The sequence below is a fragment of the Phaethon aethereus genome (assembly GCF_964289735.1).
Source record: "Phaethon aethereus genome assembly, chromosome: 3".
NCBI classification, from domain to species: domain Eukaryota; kingdom Metazoa; phylum Chordata; class Aves; order Phaethontiformes; family Phaethontidae; genus Phaethon; species Phaethon aethereus.
In genome coordinates this window covers 38,320,583-38,340,545 of record NC_138576.1, presented here as the reverse complement: position 1 = coordinate 38,340,545, position 19,963 = coordinate 38,320,583, and the positions used below count along the sequence as shown (strand labels likewise).

Here is a 19,963-nt window from a genome sequence, read left to right as displayed (position 1 = left end):
AACTGTTGCTTTCTAGAAAAGTATCTTTCAATAAACAGTAGCAGGCCTCACTATTTTATAGTTGTAGTCAGTTCGGGGTTTAGGATAAGGTTTTTTTAGGACTATAACTAAACTAAGACACAAATATATCAGAGTAATGTATTTTGATGTAGCAGTCACATGAAATCCTGCAAGAAGCATTACACACACTCAAAACCAGTTCTAGTAATTACACTTACTACAATTTACTGAAAGTGCAACAGATTACAAAGTGATCAACTCCAAAAGCATCACCTTATGAACAGTTAGGAGTGATAGTAAGTACCATTTAAAAAATGATCTGTAAACATCCCGTCCTGACCCCCACAATTAAAGCATATTTGCATTAATATGACAATATGACCATTCACTGGTCTTCCAACACAGGTTAATACCAACATTACCAATGTTGGATTATCTGATTATTATAATTAACATTTTGCTAAAACAAAAGCCTCTAGCAAGAAGCTTGTATTGAATTAGAATACACATTATTCCATATCCACCAGTCAAGGAATGCATTTAGCAGCATATGTAAGTGCGTCAAAGTAAATGTAAACCAATCCACACCTATTAGCATCCTTGTCATAAGGTATGTTGTGATATGAACAGAAAAGAAAGCAATACTACATATATTCAGAACTGTACCTTGACATCATGTTATACAACACTTTTAAGCAAAACATGTTGTAAGCATTGGCTTCCCTAAAACAAACATTATCAAGCAAAAGCTCCAACACAGAAAACAACTGTTATGATAACAACTCAGATCAACCTCTACAAATATCTCAGCAAAAAGTATTTGCTCATGAGATATGAGGGTAAAAAAGAATTTCTTGATATTATGTTGTCAAAAAACTCTGATGTTTTCTTTATCATTAGAATGTTTCAGAATACAGGTTTGGAACGAGGCAGGTGGCCTCCATCAAGCAACTTCTAGGCATAGGTAAGGAGTTGGAGGCCAAGAACCATCCCCAATAAGCAATTTGGATGAGGTCATCTTGTTCTGGAAGGCAAGAGAATTTAACAATATGGACACAGGCAGTGTCAGTTGCCTAAGGGTCAGAGAACAGTATTAAATTCTACATAGAGCAAAAATCTATGCTGAAACAAAATGATTAAGGATTTAAAACATGCATCTATGTAATGCAAATATGAATAGCTAAACACCACAGGTCTATTTTAAAAGGTAAATCAATATAAATATTATAATAATAAAAAGAAAATATATCTTGCAGTGTTTTTGTTTAAACTTCTAATGCATCTGTGGCTGCAATAAGAGGGTTTGAGAATTTTCAACATGACACATGGAATGGATTTTTTTTTTTTTTCTGTTTCTCTGATGTATAAGTGAGACTGTTTACCTAGTTCACAGGGGATAAGGATTAGTTAATGACCATAAAACACTGAGCACAACTGGAGAGAAACTAAAAGCCTTTACTGTCCCTCATTAGTACCACCCAGGAAAGGACGCATCAGACAACCCCACCAGAGCAGCAGATGCCAAGCAACTACCCAACGTCCGAAATCATACAAGAAGTAACCTGTGAGTACATATAATCACTCTGCCTACTGACAATAAACTCTGGATTGGTTGCACATTTAGCAATAAAGTTCCAAGTTTATGTACACAACCTGCAAACAACCTCAGCACAAACTCACCGAACTTATTTGATCTGCAGAAGCCTGACACATCCAGAATGTGCAGGATTTACTGCATATGCACTAAGCATGTGTCCCCATGTTGTATTATACAGCCACACCCGTGCTTTGGTCAGCTTCTAAATTTGGAGTAAGGCTACACATTTGTCATATTATTATTCATATCAAAAGAACCGCTTGTCTTAACACTTGGCCTACATTTTCCAAGCTCCAAAGCACATCATTTTTTGGAAGGAGGTCCCTCCAAGACCTCTCTGCACTACTGCCTACTGTGTAAACGCAGGTTATTAAATCTCCATAGCAGCTTTTAAGCCATTACTTTATCAATTCATTTTTGGGAATATGACAAACACTAAGATTTCATCCACATGGAGCAAAAATTTGCATTTTCAAAAGGGAACACAGAGAACTATAAAAACTGTTTTCTGCTGGAGAAACGAGTAGAAGTAAAGATATTTAAATAGCCCATAATTTAATACCAGTGCAAAGTATCAGAGACTAGTAGAAATAACCATAGCTATAAAGGAGATCAAGTAGTCTGAGAACAAGGAAACTATCACAGAAGAGCACTGAAGATTACAGATTTTAAACAAAAAAAAAGGCACAACCCCAGTCATCAATTCAATACCTTCTATTGTAACTGAAAGTTACAATATTCCCTCCTTTAAAAGCTTCTCAGATATAATTAGGCCAGGAAAATAGCAATTTTCTTAATTATAGGATACAGGCAATAAAAAAATTTTTCTGGTAATTCCAAACTACACTCAAATTTCTTTTCTATAATTCTTGAAAAAACACAACCATTTTTTCAAAAGATTTTTCAGTATTTGCACATTTTAAATTGGGGGGGGGGCATCCAATCATATTCTTGAACAGTTCTCAAATATAACTGTTAGAATGAAAACTATATCTAACTCTATTTGTATTAAATGTTCAGTGGATTTTAACTCCCTGTATAAAAGGAACCCCAGAGTGCACTTTTTTTAAATCATGGAGTAAAAAAATTCTACATTTTTCTTTCAGCGAACTACTTTCAACTCTCCTTTCTCATTGCCTTCCTCAGAGTCACATCTCACTGCCCCATTCTAAAAATATATCCCTTTCATAATCACGGATAAGTCATTAACCTCCTGCACAGGTACCTCTTCCACATTTCCAGAGTCAGCTCCAACCAAAAATTAGTAAAATCTTACACAATAAAAAAGCAGGTTTCATATACATATAAACGTTGTCAATCATTTATGCAAGCATATAGTGATGGAAGATGCAGATGGGTTATCGTCTGGCACTTGAGCCTGAATGCAACACTATTCAAACATCACCTAAACCTTAGCCTAGGCTTTGCTGGATGACAAAGAGCTTGTAAGAGCCTTACTGACCTGAGTGCCCCAAGCAACCAGTGTCACATCACTGCCCGCCTGCAGCACCTCAGCTTGAGACAGTGGAATGTTGTAGGGCTCCACAGGAACTTGTTCCACTGAATAAAGAACAACAAAGGGGAAAATGAGCATTAGATTCCTTTGCTATTCAACATTATCCCATAAAAATATACACTAAAAATTTTCTTCAATGTTAATGTCATCTAAAACAATAGACCAAAATGACATTGAGTATTAGCCTTTATTTCAAAGGTTTAGCTGCAATTAAAAATATTTTTACTTATACCGTTAAAACACATTCAGTGTAGTGTTTAATTAATGTCATATACCACAGCAGTAAGATCCACATATACACAACAACGATAGTAGTAAATGCTGGTGTACCCCAAGTCAAAATATCAGCATCAGATTTGGAGATGGACATTGCTACAGTTGATAAAAAATCTCAAGTAAATGTTTCAGTTAATTCTAATAAGAATCAAGAGAACCTTGAAATTATACATTAATACTCAAAGAAGGAAAAGCTGTGCCAGTGCCCTCCTGATATCTGCCAAGAATGATGCTTCACAGTTTTATGGCTAAATAGAGGAAAAATGTTTTCAGAACCTATGCAGAAAGTGCTGCCAAGAACTTGTGATTATAGCATTTTTAAATTAGTCTAAATATTTTTGCTTTGAGAAAAAAATGTTATCTATTCACCAAAAATACATCACAATTAGTGAGATTATACAAAAATTAAGCATCTCATCTTCTCTAATACATTTATTTAAGGTGGTTCCACTCAATACGCATTATTAGTTTTCAGATGGAAACATGTTAGGTCAGTTGTGCTAGTTTCGAATCAATGCTCCAATGCACTATACACTGACTGGTTTCATGATTAAAACTGTGATAAAAGACATCAATATATTATATTTTAAAAGACATATTGTTTTTATCTAAAGGTGAACTTATCTATGCACCAGCAAGTCAAATAATACTTCTTCAAATAAATTCCAGTCATAAGTGGGGAAAACAAAAATTTTACTCAACTCTTTCTAAATACACAAAAACAATTTATAAAGAAGGCACTCTACTTTGTTGTTAACACATTTCATAGTTCATAAGTTATTTCATAGTTACTGAGTTCCTGCTGAAAGAAATTGCTTCTTGAAGTTATGATAAAAAATCCTACTCAGTAATACCAGCAGGCGAAATTAACTGTTTTGTATTTTTCCTTCATCGGTATAGCAGATCCAATACAAGTAGAATGACCTAGGTTTTTTCCTGGCTTACAAGTTATAAACATAACTTTTCAATAAATCAAACTTTTTAAATAAAGTGGTGAATATATTTTTTTAATTACAGCAGATTTTTTTTTCCCCCCAGTACTGATATATAAATACTACAAATTTCACAGAATCACAGAATGTCTGAGGTAGCAAGTGACGTCTGGAGATCACCTAGTACAAGCCCTCTGCTCAGAGCAAGGTCACCTACAGCCAGTTGTTCAGGACCATGTCTAGTTGGGGTTTGAGTATTTCCATGGTCACAGATGCCACAACGTCTCTGGGCAGCCTGTTCCTGTGTTTGACCACCCTCAAAGTAAAAAAGTTTTTGCCTACGCTTATGTTAGAGATATCTCACTTCACCTGAGGAAGACATACACAGAGGAGACATACATATTAACTAAAACATTCTTCCTAAAAACAGAACAGGAACTTCTTTTCAGTATAATTCAAGAACACATGTCCATTCACTCAAGGAAAAAAGAAAAAAGTTTGAGTTTTAAACACAGCACAAAAGCAGATCACACTGCAAACTGTTATTTTTAGTGTATTAAAATATCAGTGTCTTGCTGTAATAATTTCTTTGAATAACAAGTGACTAAAGGAATATAGGACAGGGAAAGAAAGAGGGGAAAGGCACAACCAGCCCCTGCTCACTGCACATTACTGGTTGATAGTAAAACAGATTAGGCTTTTATGGATTTTGCACATTGTAAAACTCTCAGGCGAAAGAAAGCAGAGATCCTGAAAGATAATGAAACCAACCATTATACTAATTGGCACCACGTAGCTGTCTTTTTCATGGGACTGTCATCTACATGAAACCTGGAGAACAAGAACCTTATAAAAGATGCCACTGGACCTGCAAGTGGAAACCCTGGCAACTGGCATGAATGAGAAGGTTTTGAAGTGACAGTGGGATGCACGAGAGGAAGAACTGGAAGGTGTACGTGAGACAAAGAGCTCCTTCTCTGTGTAATGGTTTTATTCGCTATGGGATATTAAATACACGATTATACAAATTAACTAATTTCTTATTATAGCTAAACCAGTCTGCAACAAGATTTCCATTGGATGAGCTTATCTAGAATTCCTGAAACTTAAATGCAAAATTCACCTTGTCAAAAACGTATAGGGAAGTCCAGATTTGGTAGGATTTTATCCAAAAGCCTTTGCAAAAACTGCTCCCTCCACTAACAATGATGAAAAGTAGCATATGAAATTATTCTATGCATATTCTTCCATAATAATTAACCAAACCAGGACAACAATGTTTATAGAGCAGCCCATTCAGCTATTACTGAAGATATAAATAAAATATTTTAAATAAAATATTTCAAATAAAGCAATTAACAGAAAGTTGTAATTATCAGAGAAAAAGGGCCATCACAAGTTAATTTTAAGAAGCTGCACCATCTGTTGCTTTTTCTAAAAGAGCAATCTGAACAGCAGAAGGAAAACACATGTTTTCTCATCTTACCTGTCTTGTCTCTATAACAACCACTGATGCAAGTCATATTTATTTCTACACCACCAATGTCATATAGTACAATTAAATGAAACTGAAAAGGTCAAAAAACATTAGAGTAGGTTCTCCACAAGATGTCTAAACCTGATAATGTCAAGGTGACTCACCATCTCCTTTGATTCATAATCATTATGTGCTCTTGACACTGCACAGGCTGCTAACTACTTTTTATAAATCAAAGCCTCCTTTTTCTTTTTAATTCAAATATTTTTCTTAGTATCTCTGACATTTAGGGGGACGTCACCACGGCACTTTCAGTAACGTTATAATCTCATAAGTTAACCAGCAACAGAATTCTCTCTATCTATGTGTACTTGTATATTTAACTCTGGACTTTTAAAAGGCCTACACTTCTTTGCTCCTTTCTAATTTTATACAAGGCAAATTAACACACCAAAACTTCTCATGGCCACTGTAAGGTTACATGGAAGGAGAGAGCATCTGCTCCCTTAAGGGTGTCTGGACAAGGATCTTTTCAATGCAAAAGGGGATAATAAGAAGAGGGAGAAGCCATAAGGAAGAACACGCAGGGACACAAACCTAACCAACAAACATGAGGGAGGCAGTAACAAGAACCAAACCTGCTCAGTCCTACTTCTTGGTAGGGGTATGGGGAATGTAGGAGTGTTTCTTTTAGTAAGATTATCTGATGGAGGACTTTATCAAATGGGATGATAAAGAGGCTATAAACAAAAAACAGGGACACAAAGTTGAAGACAAACGTAAGAGACAAAAGACAAGAAACAAACCTGGTAAGGCACAGAGTGAAGGGCTATCAAGAAACTGTGGGCAAAACAAGATTTTGCAACTGATAAACACACAAACCTGAGGGCCCAGAGCGTTGGAGCAGGATACATGGAACTACACCAGCTGAAGACAGCATGCGAAGGTGAAGGTGGTTGGGGAGAAACAAGGTGAGGAACAAACATCAAGGGTTATAGAAGGCGCCAGTTGCACATAAAATGGGGCCAGTCAGCATGTTTGTCTGACTGAGCCCTGTGCCTCATCATGGTGGTCAGTCCTAGCTTCTTATGAAATCCTATCCTGTGCAAGAGTGTGCTGCAAGGACTAAGTGACAGCAGCTGGTGAGACCACCACAAGAAGACAAGACACTGGGCCAGCAACAGGAGTCAAACTGGGGTGCAGACACCCTGGCCCATGGTGTGAACTACAGGAGCAAATGCGGGTTTTGGCCACCAGCAAGCTGGGGTGGGAACAGTGCGTTCCAAACACCAGCTACTGCGAGAGGCTGGAGTGAGGCAAGTAAAAGGCTGTTCTGTCTCCTATGGGAACCATGCAGGGCTGCTGGACTGGCTAAGATCTTCCACTCAAGAGTTCTGAAAGGAAAAGAGCTGCCCAGGGGGAGAAACACTGTCATTCCCCGCTCCCCATGCGTACAGCCAAGCTAGTGGTGGCACTGCCGTAACTATCCAAACAAGTAAAGAGCAACGGTGAGCACTCCAAAGAGCCCAGGCACACTGAGGCACAGCAAGTCCTCTGCTAAACAACCTGCTAGTAAAGGGGCTGACCATGCAAGAGAAATAGGCAGTCCTGCCTGGGGGCTTAGCCACACATGCAGTGCTGTACCGCTTCAGAGTACGGGACGAAGAAATCTGCAAATCGCTAGCTACAGCTACGCATGCTAAGTATACTTCTTTTCTGATCTAATTACTGCTTTATGATATGGCATATGTCTTACATACATATGTATCTATACAAACAGATACAGGCACATAGATCACCTATGTTATATATACCTATACATATACACATATATCTTTATATAGGGACTATTTCAAATTGGTTGCACATCAGACCTAATGCAAAATATGAAACTTATCAACTGTATTTCCTTCAAACAAAATACATAGTTCTCTTCTGTAACTTTTAAAACTTACTACTAACAGACACGCAGGCAAAGTTTAAGATCTTAGCTTTAAGTCCACTCTCTCCTTTTGATGTTACTAGGGCTCTTGGATATCTAAGGTGTAATTTACTTTTTGAATAAACTGAAAAATATTTTCAAGATGTTCTCGCAAAGCTCTTCTTCATTTTGGAAATTGCCTTTTCTCCTCAGTTCATCACAGTGTGAATGTGGTGAACTTCAGGCAACGCTTCTTCAATAGCCACCTTGTTCCCACGGACGACTAAGATGAAGATTTAAGGCCTAATTTTATACTTCTATCTTGTGTGGGCAAAGGCATGTTTGGATAGCAAATATTCATATAGAAATGAATGTTCATTTAATGTCATGGTTAGTTTTGTCTCATGTCCAAATAAGCATGCAACTTATTTTAATAAACAAATCTGTGTTCATTTGGGAACACATCCAACTAAATTCATTATTCAAAAAAAACCAGCAAGCAATCACAATATCCATGTGATAGTCACACTGAAATATTTTGTGCTACAGCTCTGATTTACCTTAGAGACCAATCTTATGTTTCAAAACACTTAAAAGATTCTTTTTTTTTTGTCCAATGTCTTTACTATTGAAAAACTTATCCTGTCATCAACAAGCCAAAAAAAACCAACAGAAAGCAATGGTGGGCATATGTAGCTCCTTGTATATATGCATCAAATGCAAAATCACAAGGTTGGATCTGCACAAGAGCTTCCATAAAACAGCAACAACCAGGTACCCCGCTTAACATTGCTCAAAAAGCAACTCCAGGTTATACATTCTAAGCTATATATATATTATCTTCCATCACTAGCATCCAACAGCTAATTTCAACAGCAACACTTGGGGCCAGAAGCAGAGGGTATATGTTTTTGTTTGGTTGAGGTGTAGTGGGTGTGGGCTTTTTGTCAGTTTGGTTTGGTTGGTTTGTTTTAAACAAAGCATTACTTGCTTCAACCCACACGAACAAGGACTGATACCCTGTGATTTTAAGACTAGCCCATCTACAGCCTATTTTCAGCTGAAATTTCAAATATATTAACAATTCCAAACAAAATATCACAGATAGCTATTTAGAGGCCTCATAGGGAGAAAGAAGATTCCATTAGAGGATAGTGATGAAGCGCAAATGCCTATGTTAATTTTACAGATAGAAAATACTATTTCCCATTATCATCTTTGACACCGTAATTTTTCAATGAAATCCCTACACACCCACTGTAACATCAGTCCTGAAGTTCTCTGCCACAAACATGTCTATTCACATGAAGCTAGATCAAAAAAAATTTATGGTAAAGGCAATATAATTTCATTATTCAATGCCTTAGCCATCACTATGGAAATAAAGAAAATTATTTTTTGTCTGGAACACTGAGGTCCCAAATCTCGGGTGGGGTTTTATACCATATTATACTATCAATATTCTGTCTTTCTCCAAAAATGTATCAATGTCAAAGTGGAAGTTTCTGGTAAAAATAAGTAACTGCCCCTACCCTGGCCCCAAAAAAGGAAAAAAAAAAGTAGAGATAAATAAAACAAAGGACATGTAATACCATTTTGCCTTCTTGTTTTGGAAAGCCTACATGTTCCAAGCCTTGGGAAGACCCTGTAGTATTTTAAGACACTAACAGAAAGAGACAAGAATTCATATACAGTTCAAGCTTACTGTGTAAGCAAATTTCTGAATCTACTATCTTCTTTCTCCTGCTAGAATCAACACATTCATATGGGATATTATAAAAATTTGCTCTACTTCAAACACAAGACAGCTGCATTTTTAAAATCTTTCTTTCCACCATTTAGCCCGTTCTTGTTTATCAGGTTGTGTCTTATTGATGCTGCGTCTGGACCAAACAATCATGATGACCCTGGTCCATCTCTGAATTCACCAGACCATTTCTATGGTGGAATTGAAAGAAATCCTGACCACAGCCAGCGGCATAAGGAACTCTGAGAGACTAATTTTCTAGGAGAAACTCCCAAACACCACTCTCCCTCCCACAAAGGACAACTAAACAGTTAAGAACATGAACTAATGATGCCAGAGTGAAAGGTTTTCAATTAAAATAAAAGGAACATCAAAACCCTTCTGCATAATAAAATATTCCTGCTTTGCATTGTAGAAATAATAAAAAGTCCACTCAGTCTCAAAACAAAAGAAGGTCCCCGTCACAATCATCCCTGTCATTTGTTGACACAAATGTACTATAAATTTCAACCTAGATCACTAAACTGCCATTCTTAGAAATTTTAAGGCAAAAATGTAGGTAATATCTGAAAATCAGGCCATCAGAATATAGGAGGAAATGATAGTCTTTCAGAAATTACAATCATCATTTTGCAGCAACACTGCGGTTCGTTACTGACCAGCATATAAATCACATTAACCACTATTTCAGCATGTCTTTACTCAAGATTTCAATCACAAGGCTGATTTATGTTCACTAGATGATCCAGCAATTGCTTTACAAGTCATTTCCTCACACACAAAAACCTCCCTATATTCTCAAAAGCTGTGTGATATTGATGCGCAGCCATTCATTCCACTATGAAAGCAAGTATTTTGTTAACTTTACAGTCTGTATTTGTGACTTGTAAGCACTGGGAAGGGGAGAAAGAGTTGTTTTAAATACAGAATTCTAAACTTCCATTTTTTCCTTTGTTTAGCAGGACTCTAATACTGAAGTTCATTTTCATCTAAATGAAGGGACGAAGGTCTTCATTGCTAAATTTCCATAAGCTCTCAGGTCACACTGAACTTAAGGAATGCAATACCCTTTGGGTACATCACACCACACTACACTAAAAATAGCTGCACTTTTAAAAATGTATTGCTAACAGGAATTCTGGGTCTTTTTTGAAAACCTAAAAGCGAATACACAATTTCCCTGGTAAATATCCTATTTGTTCCTGTTATCCTGCTTTTTTTTTTTGTAGCTTGATATCTGCTTTCTAAATCTTCCTCTTGCTGTTCTTTGGTTCTCTTCTCTAGGAAGAAGATAAATTTACTAACAAAATGGATGCACTGATGGAAAAGTGCTGTTAAAAGGTCCAAAGTAAAATATAAACATTTTGTCCTTCACTCAACTTCAGTCCACACACAAAGTCAACTTATAAATTGGATTGACAGATTCAAGCACAGTTGGTATATAAAGCCACATGACAGAAACACTGAAGGTAATTGACATCTTGAGTTCTATTTTATCAGTTGCTCACCCAATCACTCTGCCTATCCCCACATGCAAAGTTTGTTTTCATCCATTATCTTTTCTCAGTCCAGTTTCTCTAGTCCAAAGAATTAACAACCTACTTTTTACAACCAACTCAAGCACTATGATCTTCAAATCACTCTGTTCTGATATGTTACGCATAGCAATAGCTGTTAAAACTTCTTTGAACCAAAAAGTTTGCTATGACTAAAACAAATGAAAAAAGTAATGGCAATCACATTTCCTTCCACATAAGATTAAAATCTAAAGGGACAGATTTTTCAAGATTTTTAGAAATTATGCACTTCAAAAAAGTTTTAAGTCGGGGATAATGGTGACATGATGTTCAGTTCTTTTGGAAAAATAAAAATTGATCTGGAAACTTATTTTAGTTATCCAAAGTTATGAAAAGAAAAGCAGTTTTAACTTCTGTCAAATTTATATTTCAATTTGATAAAGGATCATGCCTTTTAGTTCTATTTCTTTTATACTTTTTAACCCAAGACCGTACAAGTATTCCACTTCTGAAGTTCACCAAGCATGAATCAGACTGCAAATGTTCATCTATCTTTGCAGCCAAATATAGGTATCTTATTCAGTTTTCACAGTTCCTCTAAAAACACAACCCTCAAACATAGCTAGAGACAGAACAAGTCAAGACAGGACACTACAGTATTGTTTTAGCTGTGACTATGAACATATATGTGGCAAAAAAATTCCCAACTGTTTTATTGGAAAATACAGCATATAAATCTTTACCTGCAGCTCTGTAAAGTATTTTAGGTTCAAAGAATATACATGGATTTTTGTCCTCTATGCATGACAGCAGCAGTCCTTTGGCCTGAAGAGGACTCCTTGGAATAACAATCTGCAAAAATATTTTTTAAAATAGTTTATTTAAACTGCAATTCTGCTACAAGCTTCCTCAATTAATATTAAAAACCAAGCAATTATTTGCTTTAAATAAACCTATGTACAGATTGAGCAGTTCTTACAAAGTAAATTAACATCATTGCTACATTACTAATACACACTCCAAATTCTGAATTTTATTTCATTTATTGATGAGGCTTGAATAGTTCCCCTCTACACCATGACTTAAATACTAATCGACTCCCCTCCGATAAGGTAGAACTAACATCTTAACAATAACATTTTGAGGTAGAAAAACAGAAGACAGTCAGGTTAAAAAAAAAGTTAGTTTAGTAAAATTAATATAGATGTATGACAAAAAAAATTCAGTTGAGTGAGTCTCAGTTGCTTGGTTAAAGATTCATCAGAGCAGGCCTGGAAGGTATTAAGACTTGGTCCAGTAAGTTTTGAAGATTAAAAAAGGAAATAGCTATTTAAAGTTGACTTCCTTTGCTTATGGTGGAAGCCTGAAATTTGTTCATTTTGGAAATTCACAAATAACCAAAAAGTACCTGAAACTATTATCATGCAAAGAGAAAACGAAGCAAGGCCTCCAGATGTAATCTGAATAGTTGAAAGGAAAAAGTATAATTGATTTGTCAACAGAAGAGTTAATTTTGGATTATCTAAGAGAATGTTGATTATGAACAAAAATTACCAAATTATCACAGTTTAAATGAAAAAAGAACCCAAAAGCTCAATTGCCTCAAATCAGAAGGATCAGCTAATTTACATCCCAGAAATCTCAAAGAGCTGGCATGTGCACTGTGAAGTCTACTAGCAAACACTGTTATAGCTGTGAAGGTAGAAGTGGCACCCTCTGACTGAAAAGTCAGTTAAAGACAAAAAAAAAATTCCATGTAATTACAGAAATGTTAATTTACTGTCTCCAGAAGCTTCCAAGGCTTCAAAATATATTTTGAGTGTAAGAACATTTAATTATATAAAACTAATCGAAGAGTCAAAACACAACCTAAATCTGCTACCACATCAAATTAGCTTGATAAGTGATTTTTCTAAACAAGGGAATATTTCACCAAAGTATTTGGTAACAGACACATGGGAAATTACCCAACTATTACTAGTGCATCTCCTCAGGGATCATTTTTAGGACAGACTTTTTACCTTATTCATTTATGATGTTAAGTCAGAACATGGGAATGAAAACTATTCAAAAGCTGAGAGTCACTACCACTACAGAGAATGACATCAAAAACACCTGGTTCACATTGAGGACATGACTGACAAAAGCCAAAGCAAACTGAACAATACATACTGAAAACTCACACATTGAAGGACCACATTTTTTTCTATAAATTTAGAGCTCAGCAGTAGAAATTAAGATCTGAGTTGATTATCTGTTCAAAGGTTGACTAGGACATTATGCAGTACAGCCCTAAATATAGCCAATGAAGTGTTAGTGCTATTGCAAAAATCACTGCTAGTAAATCAGCTGAAGTAGTTCATAAATATATCAACTGTTTTGAAAGAAAATTAATTAAACAGGTGCCAAAAGAGCTTCAGAAATCATTAACATCTCTTTGATAGTTTGGTTTGTTTAGTCTAACAAAACAAAGGCTAAAGGGAAAACAATTATTCTCTTAGTATATGAAAAGGAAGATGAAGGACAGATAAGTTAAATATACAAGTTAGTCAGGAACAAATCTAGGCTGGAAATGAAAAGAAAGCTTCTAGCCATGACAGCAAATATTCTGGACCAGTCTTACAATAGAATGGAGATCATCAATACAGTAATTTTGGAGAAGACAGTCTGATTTATTAAGACATACATCTTCACAACAGTAGACAAGAGATACAACCATCTAGCAACATCCTCATCACCCCAACAAGCCTTGTCTTAAGTACTAATGATTACAGTTCTTCCCCTGAACAGCCAAAGTTGTACAAACTACCTTTTGCTTGGCAAATCCAAGCCTCACCTTTCACTTAAGAAAAACACAAAAATCTTAAGTCAGGAACCTGCGGCAGAGTTTAACAAGAGGGCAGTTTTGAAAACCATTCGCCCCAAAGATCAATTCTACCCTTACCAGCCTGTAGTACATGGCCTTTCCTCCCGTAATTTGGAGAAAATATGTATAGATACAGGACTTCTGCAAATGCATCTGAACCACAAGTTCATTGCAATTCTGGATTCATATGTTAAGGGCTGGGTTTGGTTTCATTCAAAAAAAAAAAAAACCCACCTGCAACCTTGAAGATAAAGCCTTTAACATTATTAACTGCATTAATGAACAACTTTGCAAAAAATATTAAAGGAACAACATTGAATTTTGTATCTTTGTGAAAACAAACAATAGAGTCTGAAATACTCTATCTGTGCATCAAAAACTAGTATATTGTTCCATCGTTTCCAGAATTTAATGTGCTTTTTACCTTTAACTGAGATGATAGCTGTTAGTGATAGCAACCTATTTTAGCACTTTTCCCACAAGGAAAAGTGAAAGTGAAAAACCAAAAAAAAAGAAAGATCAGAGATTAGAGAAAAGAAATGAAATTACCTGGAGTGATTAAATAAAATTCTGATTTAGTAACTTATTCAGAAGACTAAGCACAGTAGTACTAGGTTTCTATGAATTAGAAAGAGTTTTAATCATCTGAGTGGACCACTAAATCTCAGCACTTGGTCTAGTATATAAAAATTTAAGATTGACCAACAAGACCAGCTTAAATTAGCTAGACCTAGCATCAGTATCTTAATCATATAAGTTATCTTGTGCTTCGATAGGATAATAAAACTACTCTAGATTTTTAAACAAACTCAAGAAACCCTTTGCTTCAATTACCTGGCAAAAGACTTTGTAGATTGCTTTTGTCTATATGAGGAAATACTTTCAAGTTCAGAATAGGAACACCTCAAACATCATAAAGAACACCCAAAGACAAAAATGCCTTCCATTTCGCAAATATCATGAAATAAAATGTGAATAATACAAGATTTATTTAAGTCAAAAGAAACAAGTAGGAGAAATGGCTATGGCCTCCCTGTAAATGAGTAATATCTGAAGTCTTAGAACACCAAAATCATATATAGATAATAGTTTAAACACCAGATAAACAATGAGCATGTGTCTTCAGCATACAAATACTAGTTTTGCTTAAGTCCTCCACATTAATCAAGCTATGAGTCATTTCTCAATGGACTGGATGGCAATTAACCCAGAAGTACAAGTCCATAGACAAAAATTTACTCAGAAAACAGCAGAGAGCTGGGAAGCACTGCTTTCTTAATCTGAGACTACTAGATCCTGCTCCTCCCTCTTCCCCAGGAATGTTACCCATCTAAACGCTAGGAATCTTATCTTCAAGGGATGTCCCCATCTCACACAGAAAGTTTGCCTAAAGTTATTATTCACAGAATCATAGAACAGTTAAGGTTGGCAGAGTCCTTCAGAGGTCATCCGGTCCAATGGTAGAGCCACCTAGAGCTGGTTGCCCAGGACCATGTGTAGACAACTTCTGAATACCTCTAAGGACGGAGACTCCACAACCTCTCAGGGCAACCTCTGTCAAGTACTTCCTTATGTTCAGACAGAACCTCCTGTGTTTCAGTTTGTGCCCACTACCTGTCACTGTCATTCATAGAAAGGAATTCGATAATGCTCTTAATACAGATCCAGAAAGACAGAAAGGAACGTAGTATTTATTAGTGTTCATTTTTAGTTTCTGTACTGTACTGGACACAGAAAAGGTGTAAAATGTATGCTTTTAGTGCAAAAAGCATACAAATACAAAATGTTATGTCTGCTAAAGATTGCTTCAATAATGGCTATAAATTCTCAAACTCACACAATTTAGGTTTTATAATTTGAAAACTTCTAAAAGAGTTTCTAATTAACATATTCAGAATTTTTTGCTGTAGACTTCGACTTCCATTCTTCTTTCCCTGCCTGCACCCAGACTCATTGTTAGTCATGTTCATTAAAAACAAACAAAATGCAAACAAACAAAATTAGTCTTCATAAAATAAGAGTTACAGTACCTTTATTCCTGGACAGTGAGCAAAAAAAGCTTCTGGACTTTGAGAGTGATATAGTGCACCATGACCCACACAGCCCCAGGGGGCTCTGATGGTGAGGTTTCCACAATTAAACAGATCTCCAGAGCGGTAACGATATTTTGCTGCTTCATTAACAATCTGGGAAGATTTATACACAAAAGTAACATTCAGTCCAATACCTTTAGTTATGTGTCATTAAGTCTCTACAATACCTAAGCTATAACTACATCATCTGCATCATGCATGGGATTCAGAGGACCAAATTAGAAGCAAAGGACTCCTGTAAGTCAGTGGAAAGGCAAACATTTTCCAAGGCAAATGAGGTAATAACTTAGTGTGTTCAAGTTAGATGCCTAGGCCTCAGGAGTAGCCATATAGCTCAGTCGTTTCCCCATTTCCATACTGTCAATCAGCCCGGTTCAAATCTGTAGTTTGTCCTGTGTACACATGGACAGCTGCAGCAGCACAGGGAAGTGCGTGATGGTGTTGGGAAGACACAGCTGAGGATTTAAGGCTGCCAAAGCCAGCACAGCCACAAAACCAAAAATAAAAACAAAGAGACATTTGCTTCAAACCACATCTTTAATTTCCATTATTTAATGAGCCTTCAAACTGGCCTTGGTACCTTCCTGTTTACTTAAAGCATGCATAAATATTAGTAATACAGCTGTGGATATACTTGCAAACATTACATATTCAAACCAAGTAACAGAAGAGTAATTGCAACAGTCACAAGATTTCTTTTTGCTTCTTCCAAATTTATTAGTACTAACCTGATCAAATGCTGGAAAAATGTAATCTGCAAACTGAATTTCTGCAATGGCTGTAGCACCTGCAACAGCAACTCCAATACCAAAACCAACAATTCCTTGTTCACACAAGGGGGTGTTGAAAACTCTATCTTTACCTATAAAAAAAAAAAGTCAAAAACAATTCCTTTCACACACCATCTCAAAGTGGAAAACTCAGCCCCAGAAATAATTCAAGTTATAAAAAAATCGCCTACAAATAAGCAAATCTTCAGACGGGCTTTTTTAGGTATATCAACAATAAATATCCATTACAGGTAAAGATACTTTCACTTTAATCTGTAACAGCTCAGAGGAAGTCAAGGAGAAACAAAATGCAAGATAAGAACAGCTTCTGTAACTTCCAATGTTCTTATTAACACTTCAAGGAAAATAATTTGTTCTGATGTATATATGTAGATAAGCATGCATACCACCCATGTTTATGTGAGAGAAGTAAAGAATACTAAAAGGCATTAAAAAAACATCTATTCTCAAAGGCAGATAGATCTACGAGAGCATCTGAGTGAAAGTATACTGTCTTTTCCCCCACACTGCCTGTAAGCAGTGCCCAGTCTTACTAGCCTTCTTTCATAAGGTAAGGCTGTGCTTACTAAAGAATTTGGTTTGCCTCCAAGGCAAGAGAAAAAAAGCTGTGCCTGCTGTTGGAGGCACAAGACTAGAAATCAAGTATTTTGCGTTTTGTGTCTTCCCCGTGAGAGTGCAAAAAGGTCATTTTAGCCCTGAAATATTTCTGTGCCATGGTAATTTCAGAATCTGAATATGTATCACTAACAGATGGTTGAAGACAAAATTGTTCCGTTCATGAAATTAAGAAAAGAAGGACAGGGTGAGAGATGAAACACCATTACAATATCCTCTTTAAGACATATTTACAATATTTGCCAGCAGTACTGTACTCCCTCTGCAGATCACCAGGATAACTTATGTTATTAAATAAGAGAGCAGGCTTCTATAGGAGCGCATTATGCATCAATATGCCAAACTTCAAACTGGATGGAAAAAAAGTGAGCATGGCACTGCCACCAGTGGCTATGAAATGAGCTAAACGAAGTAAAGGTACAAGAGCAGAACTATTACCCACAGCTGTATTTAGTATATACTAAAGGGAGGCATGTTTTACAAACCTTTTAAGTACATGTCTCATCTCTACATATCAGCCAGCACAGCACTGTCACTGCCTGTACTTCGCACATTGTCCATGGGCTTTACCTGATGTTTTCAGTTTCATACTGCAAGGTTTAGTTTGGTTTGGGTTGCTTTTTTTGTGGGGTTTTTTTTTTTTTTTTGGGGGGGGGTGTTCTTGTTTTGGGGAATTTTATATATATATGTGTGTGTATATATGTATGTGTGTGTATATATATATATCAGTAATTAGTTTTTGGCTCTCCCTCTGCCTTCCTCCCTTTTGCTTCCACCAGGAACATGACTAAGATGCCATTCATTTAAGGCAAGTTAAAAAAATGCCATTGAATGATACTACAATGTTGATGTTATCATTGAGGCTACAACAAGACGACACAAGTCCAAAGCGCTACCACAATTGCGGGACACTCCACGATTCTGCATATAAGACAAAGGAAACATTTTCAAGCACCTTAATCTTTGAGGAGAAACACCATTTTCTCAAATGAGTCATTCCAAATTTCTATGACATCTACTCATTTCTTATAAATTAGTGTTTGAAACAAAAATCTCTGTGACTTACAGTACTTTTAAGATACATGCACACTAGGATGCTTCTTGTTCAGAAATAATTTCCAAGAAACTTTCAAAATTCTTACAACTTAGAAGTCCTGCTATTGCTAGAGATAATAACATCACCACAGCTAGCTCAGTAATTAAAACTGAATTCCAGATTAATAAAATCATGGCATAGCTTTTGAAAGAAATTATGGTTTTGTTGTCTGGCTGTCAAACACACGCAATATTACCCTGATCAAGTCTGAATCACAGCAAAGTACCTTGCTAATCAGAGAACATTTTACATGTAGAAAAACCTGCTAGCTCTCATTTCCAATGTATATGAGCAAACTGATCTCAGTAATTTCCAAATGTGGGTCATCTGTACTTTGTTTCATATCCCCTGGAAGAAAAATAATCATCTCTGCAGGTACTGTGCTTAACAGTTGTTCAGACTGAAAATGACAATAGAAAGGGAAAATGGCAGTAACTTCATAGCACTGTCATTTATTCTTGATGGGCATTTATTTTCCCAGCGTGCTGTATTAACATTACTAGTCTGCATATTTTTACTCTTTCTTTACTAGTACTAGCAATGTGTCTGGCAATGCCTCTACATAAAAACAGCCCCAGCCCTGAAAGATGTTAATTCCAAGTAACAGAAAGATGGAATGCTCTGAGAAACCAAGAACTGGGGAAGTTGCCTTATGAGCTGACAAAAGGGGAAGATTTCTGTCACATCCGTACCTTGCTTCTCCCATGCAGCATAAAAAAACTTTGGCTTTTGGGGCTATTAAGTCCTGTTTACTAGAGAATAACTAGATCATTAAACTAACACATATGATGGAGAAGGAAAATAATGCCATGGAAAGATGAAAGAACTTCTATAACAAGGAGAATGCAAGATTATTTTTGAGCCTAAAGAGAGTGTATACTGTGTAAATTGTTCTCATTCCTGAAGGAGGGCTGTAATCTCAGCTCCCAAGCTATACAGCATCCTCTGGTGCACTCCATCCACTGACAGGCATCATGCTTAAGGAAAGAAGAACAGCAACCACCTATGCCAATGTGTAGTTGCCCCAGGCCTTACCATCATCTGTGAATCATCAGATGCAACCACAAGAGCTGTCCCTGTACCTGTATCCATCTGTAAAACTATAAACAGTTGGAAAACATCTCCTTTCCTCCTTTTTATTTAATTTAGCATGCCATGAATTAGACATCTTATTTCCCTTCTCTTTCACTGATGCATTTAGATTTTAATTTAAAACAGCTCATATTTTAATAAACTAAAAATGCATGAACATTAGCAAGACATATTACACTTTCCTACTTCTTATAAGTCTATTGGCAGATCAATGTACTGCATTTCATTTGCTTACATGATAATTTGATACAGGACATGACCAGCAAAGAAAACACTGGAAAAATAAGGCTATAGAAGAGACTGGGGCGAGGGGGAGAAGCTGAAATTCACAGTAAATTTAAAAACATAGTATTATTATATTGAAATCAAACTATTCAATTGGCTGCCTTTTCTTCCTGTGAATTTCTATTCTAACACATACTGATTT

At 36.2% G+C, this 19,963-nt stretch overlaps 1 protein-coding gene across 1 annotated transcript in view; it reads right to left on the bottom strand.

The window, feature by feature from the left end:
• Positions 1-19,963, bottom strand: part of BCKDHB (branched chain keto acid dehydrogenase E1 subunit beta) — a gene marked incomplete at both ends in the record, with an annotated part of 138,138 nt that overhangs the window by 93,430 nt on the left and 24,745 nt on the right. The window contains 4 exons of the mRNA XM_081997181.1: positions 3,060-3,157; positions 11,727-11,835; positions 15,880-16,035; positions 16,671-16,804. Coding sequence (XP_081853307.1) covers positions 3,060-3,157; positions 11,727-11,835; positions 15,880-16,035; positions 16,671-16,804 — 497 coding nt within the window. The remainder of the gene's footprint in view (positions 1-3,059; positions 3,158-11,726; positions 11,836-15,879; positions 16,036-16,670; positions 16,805-19,963) is intronic.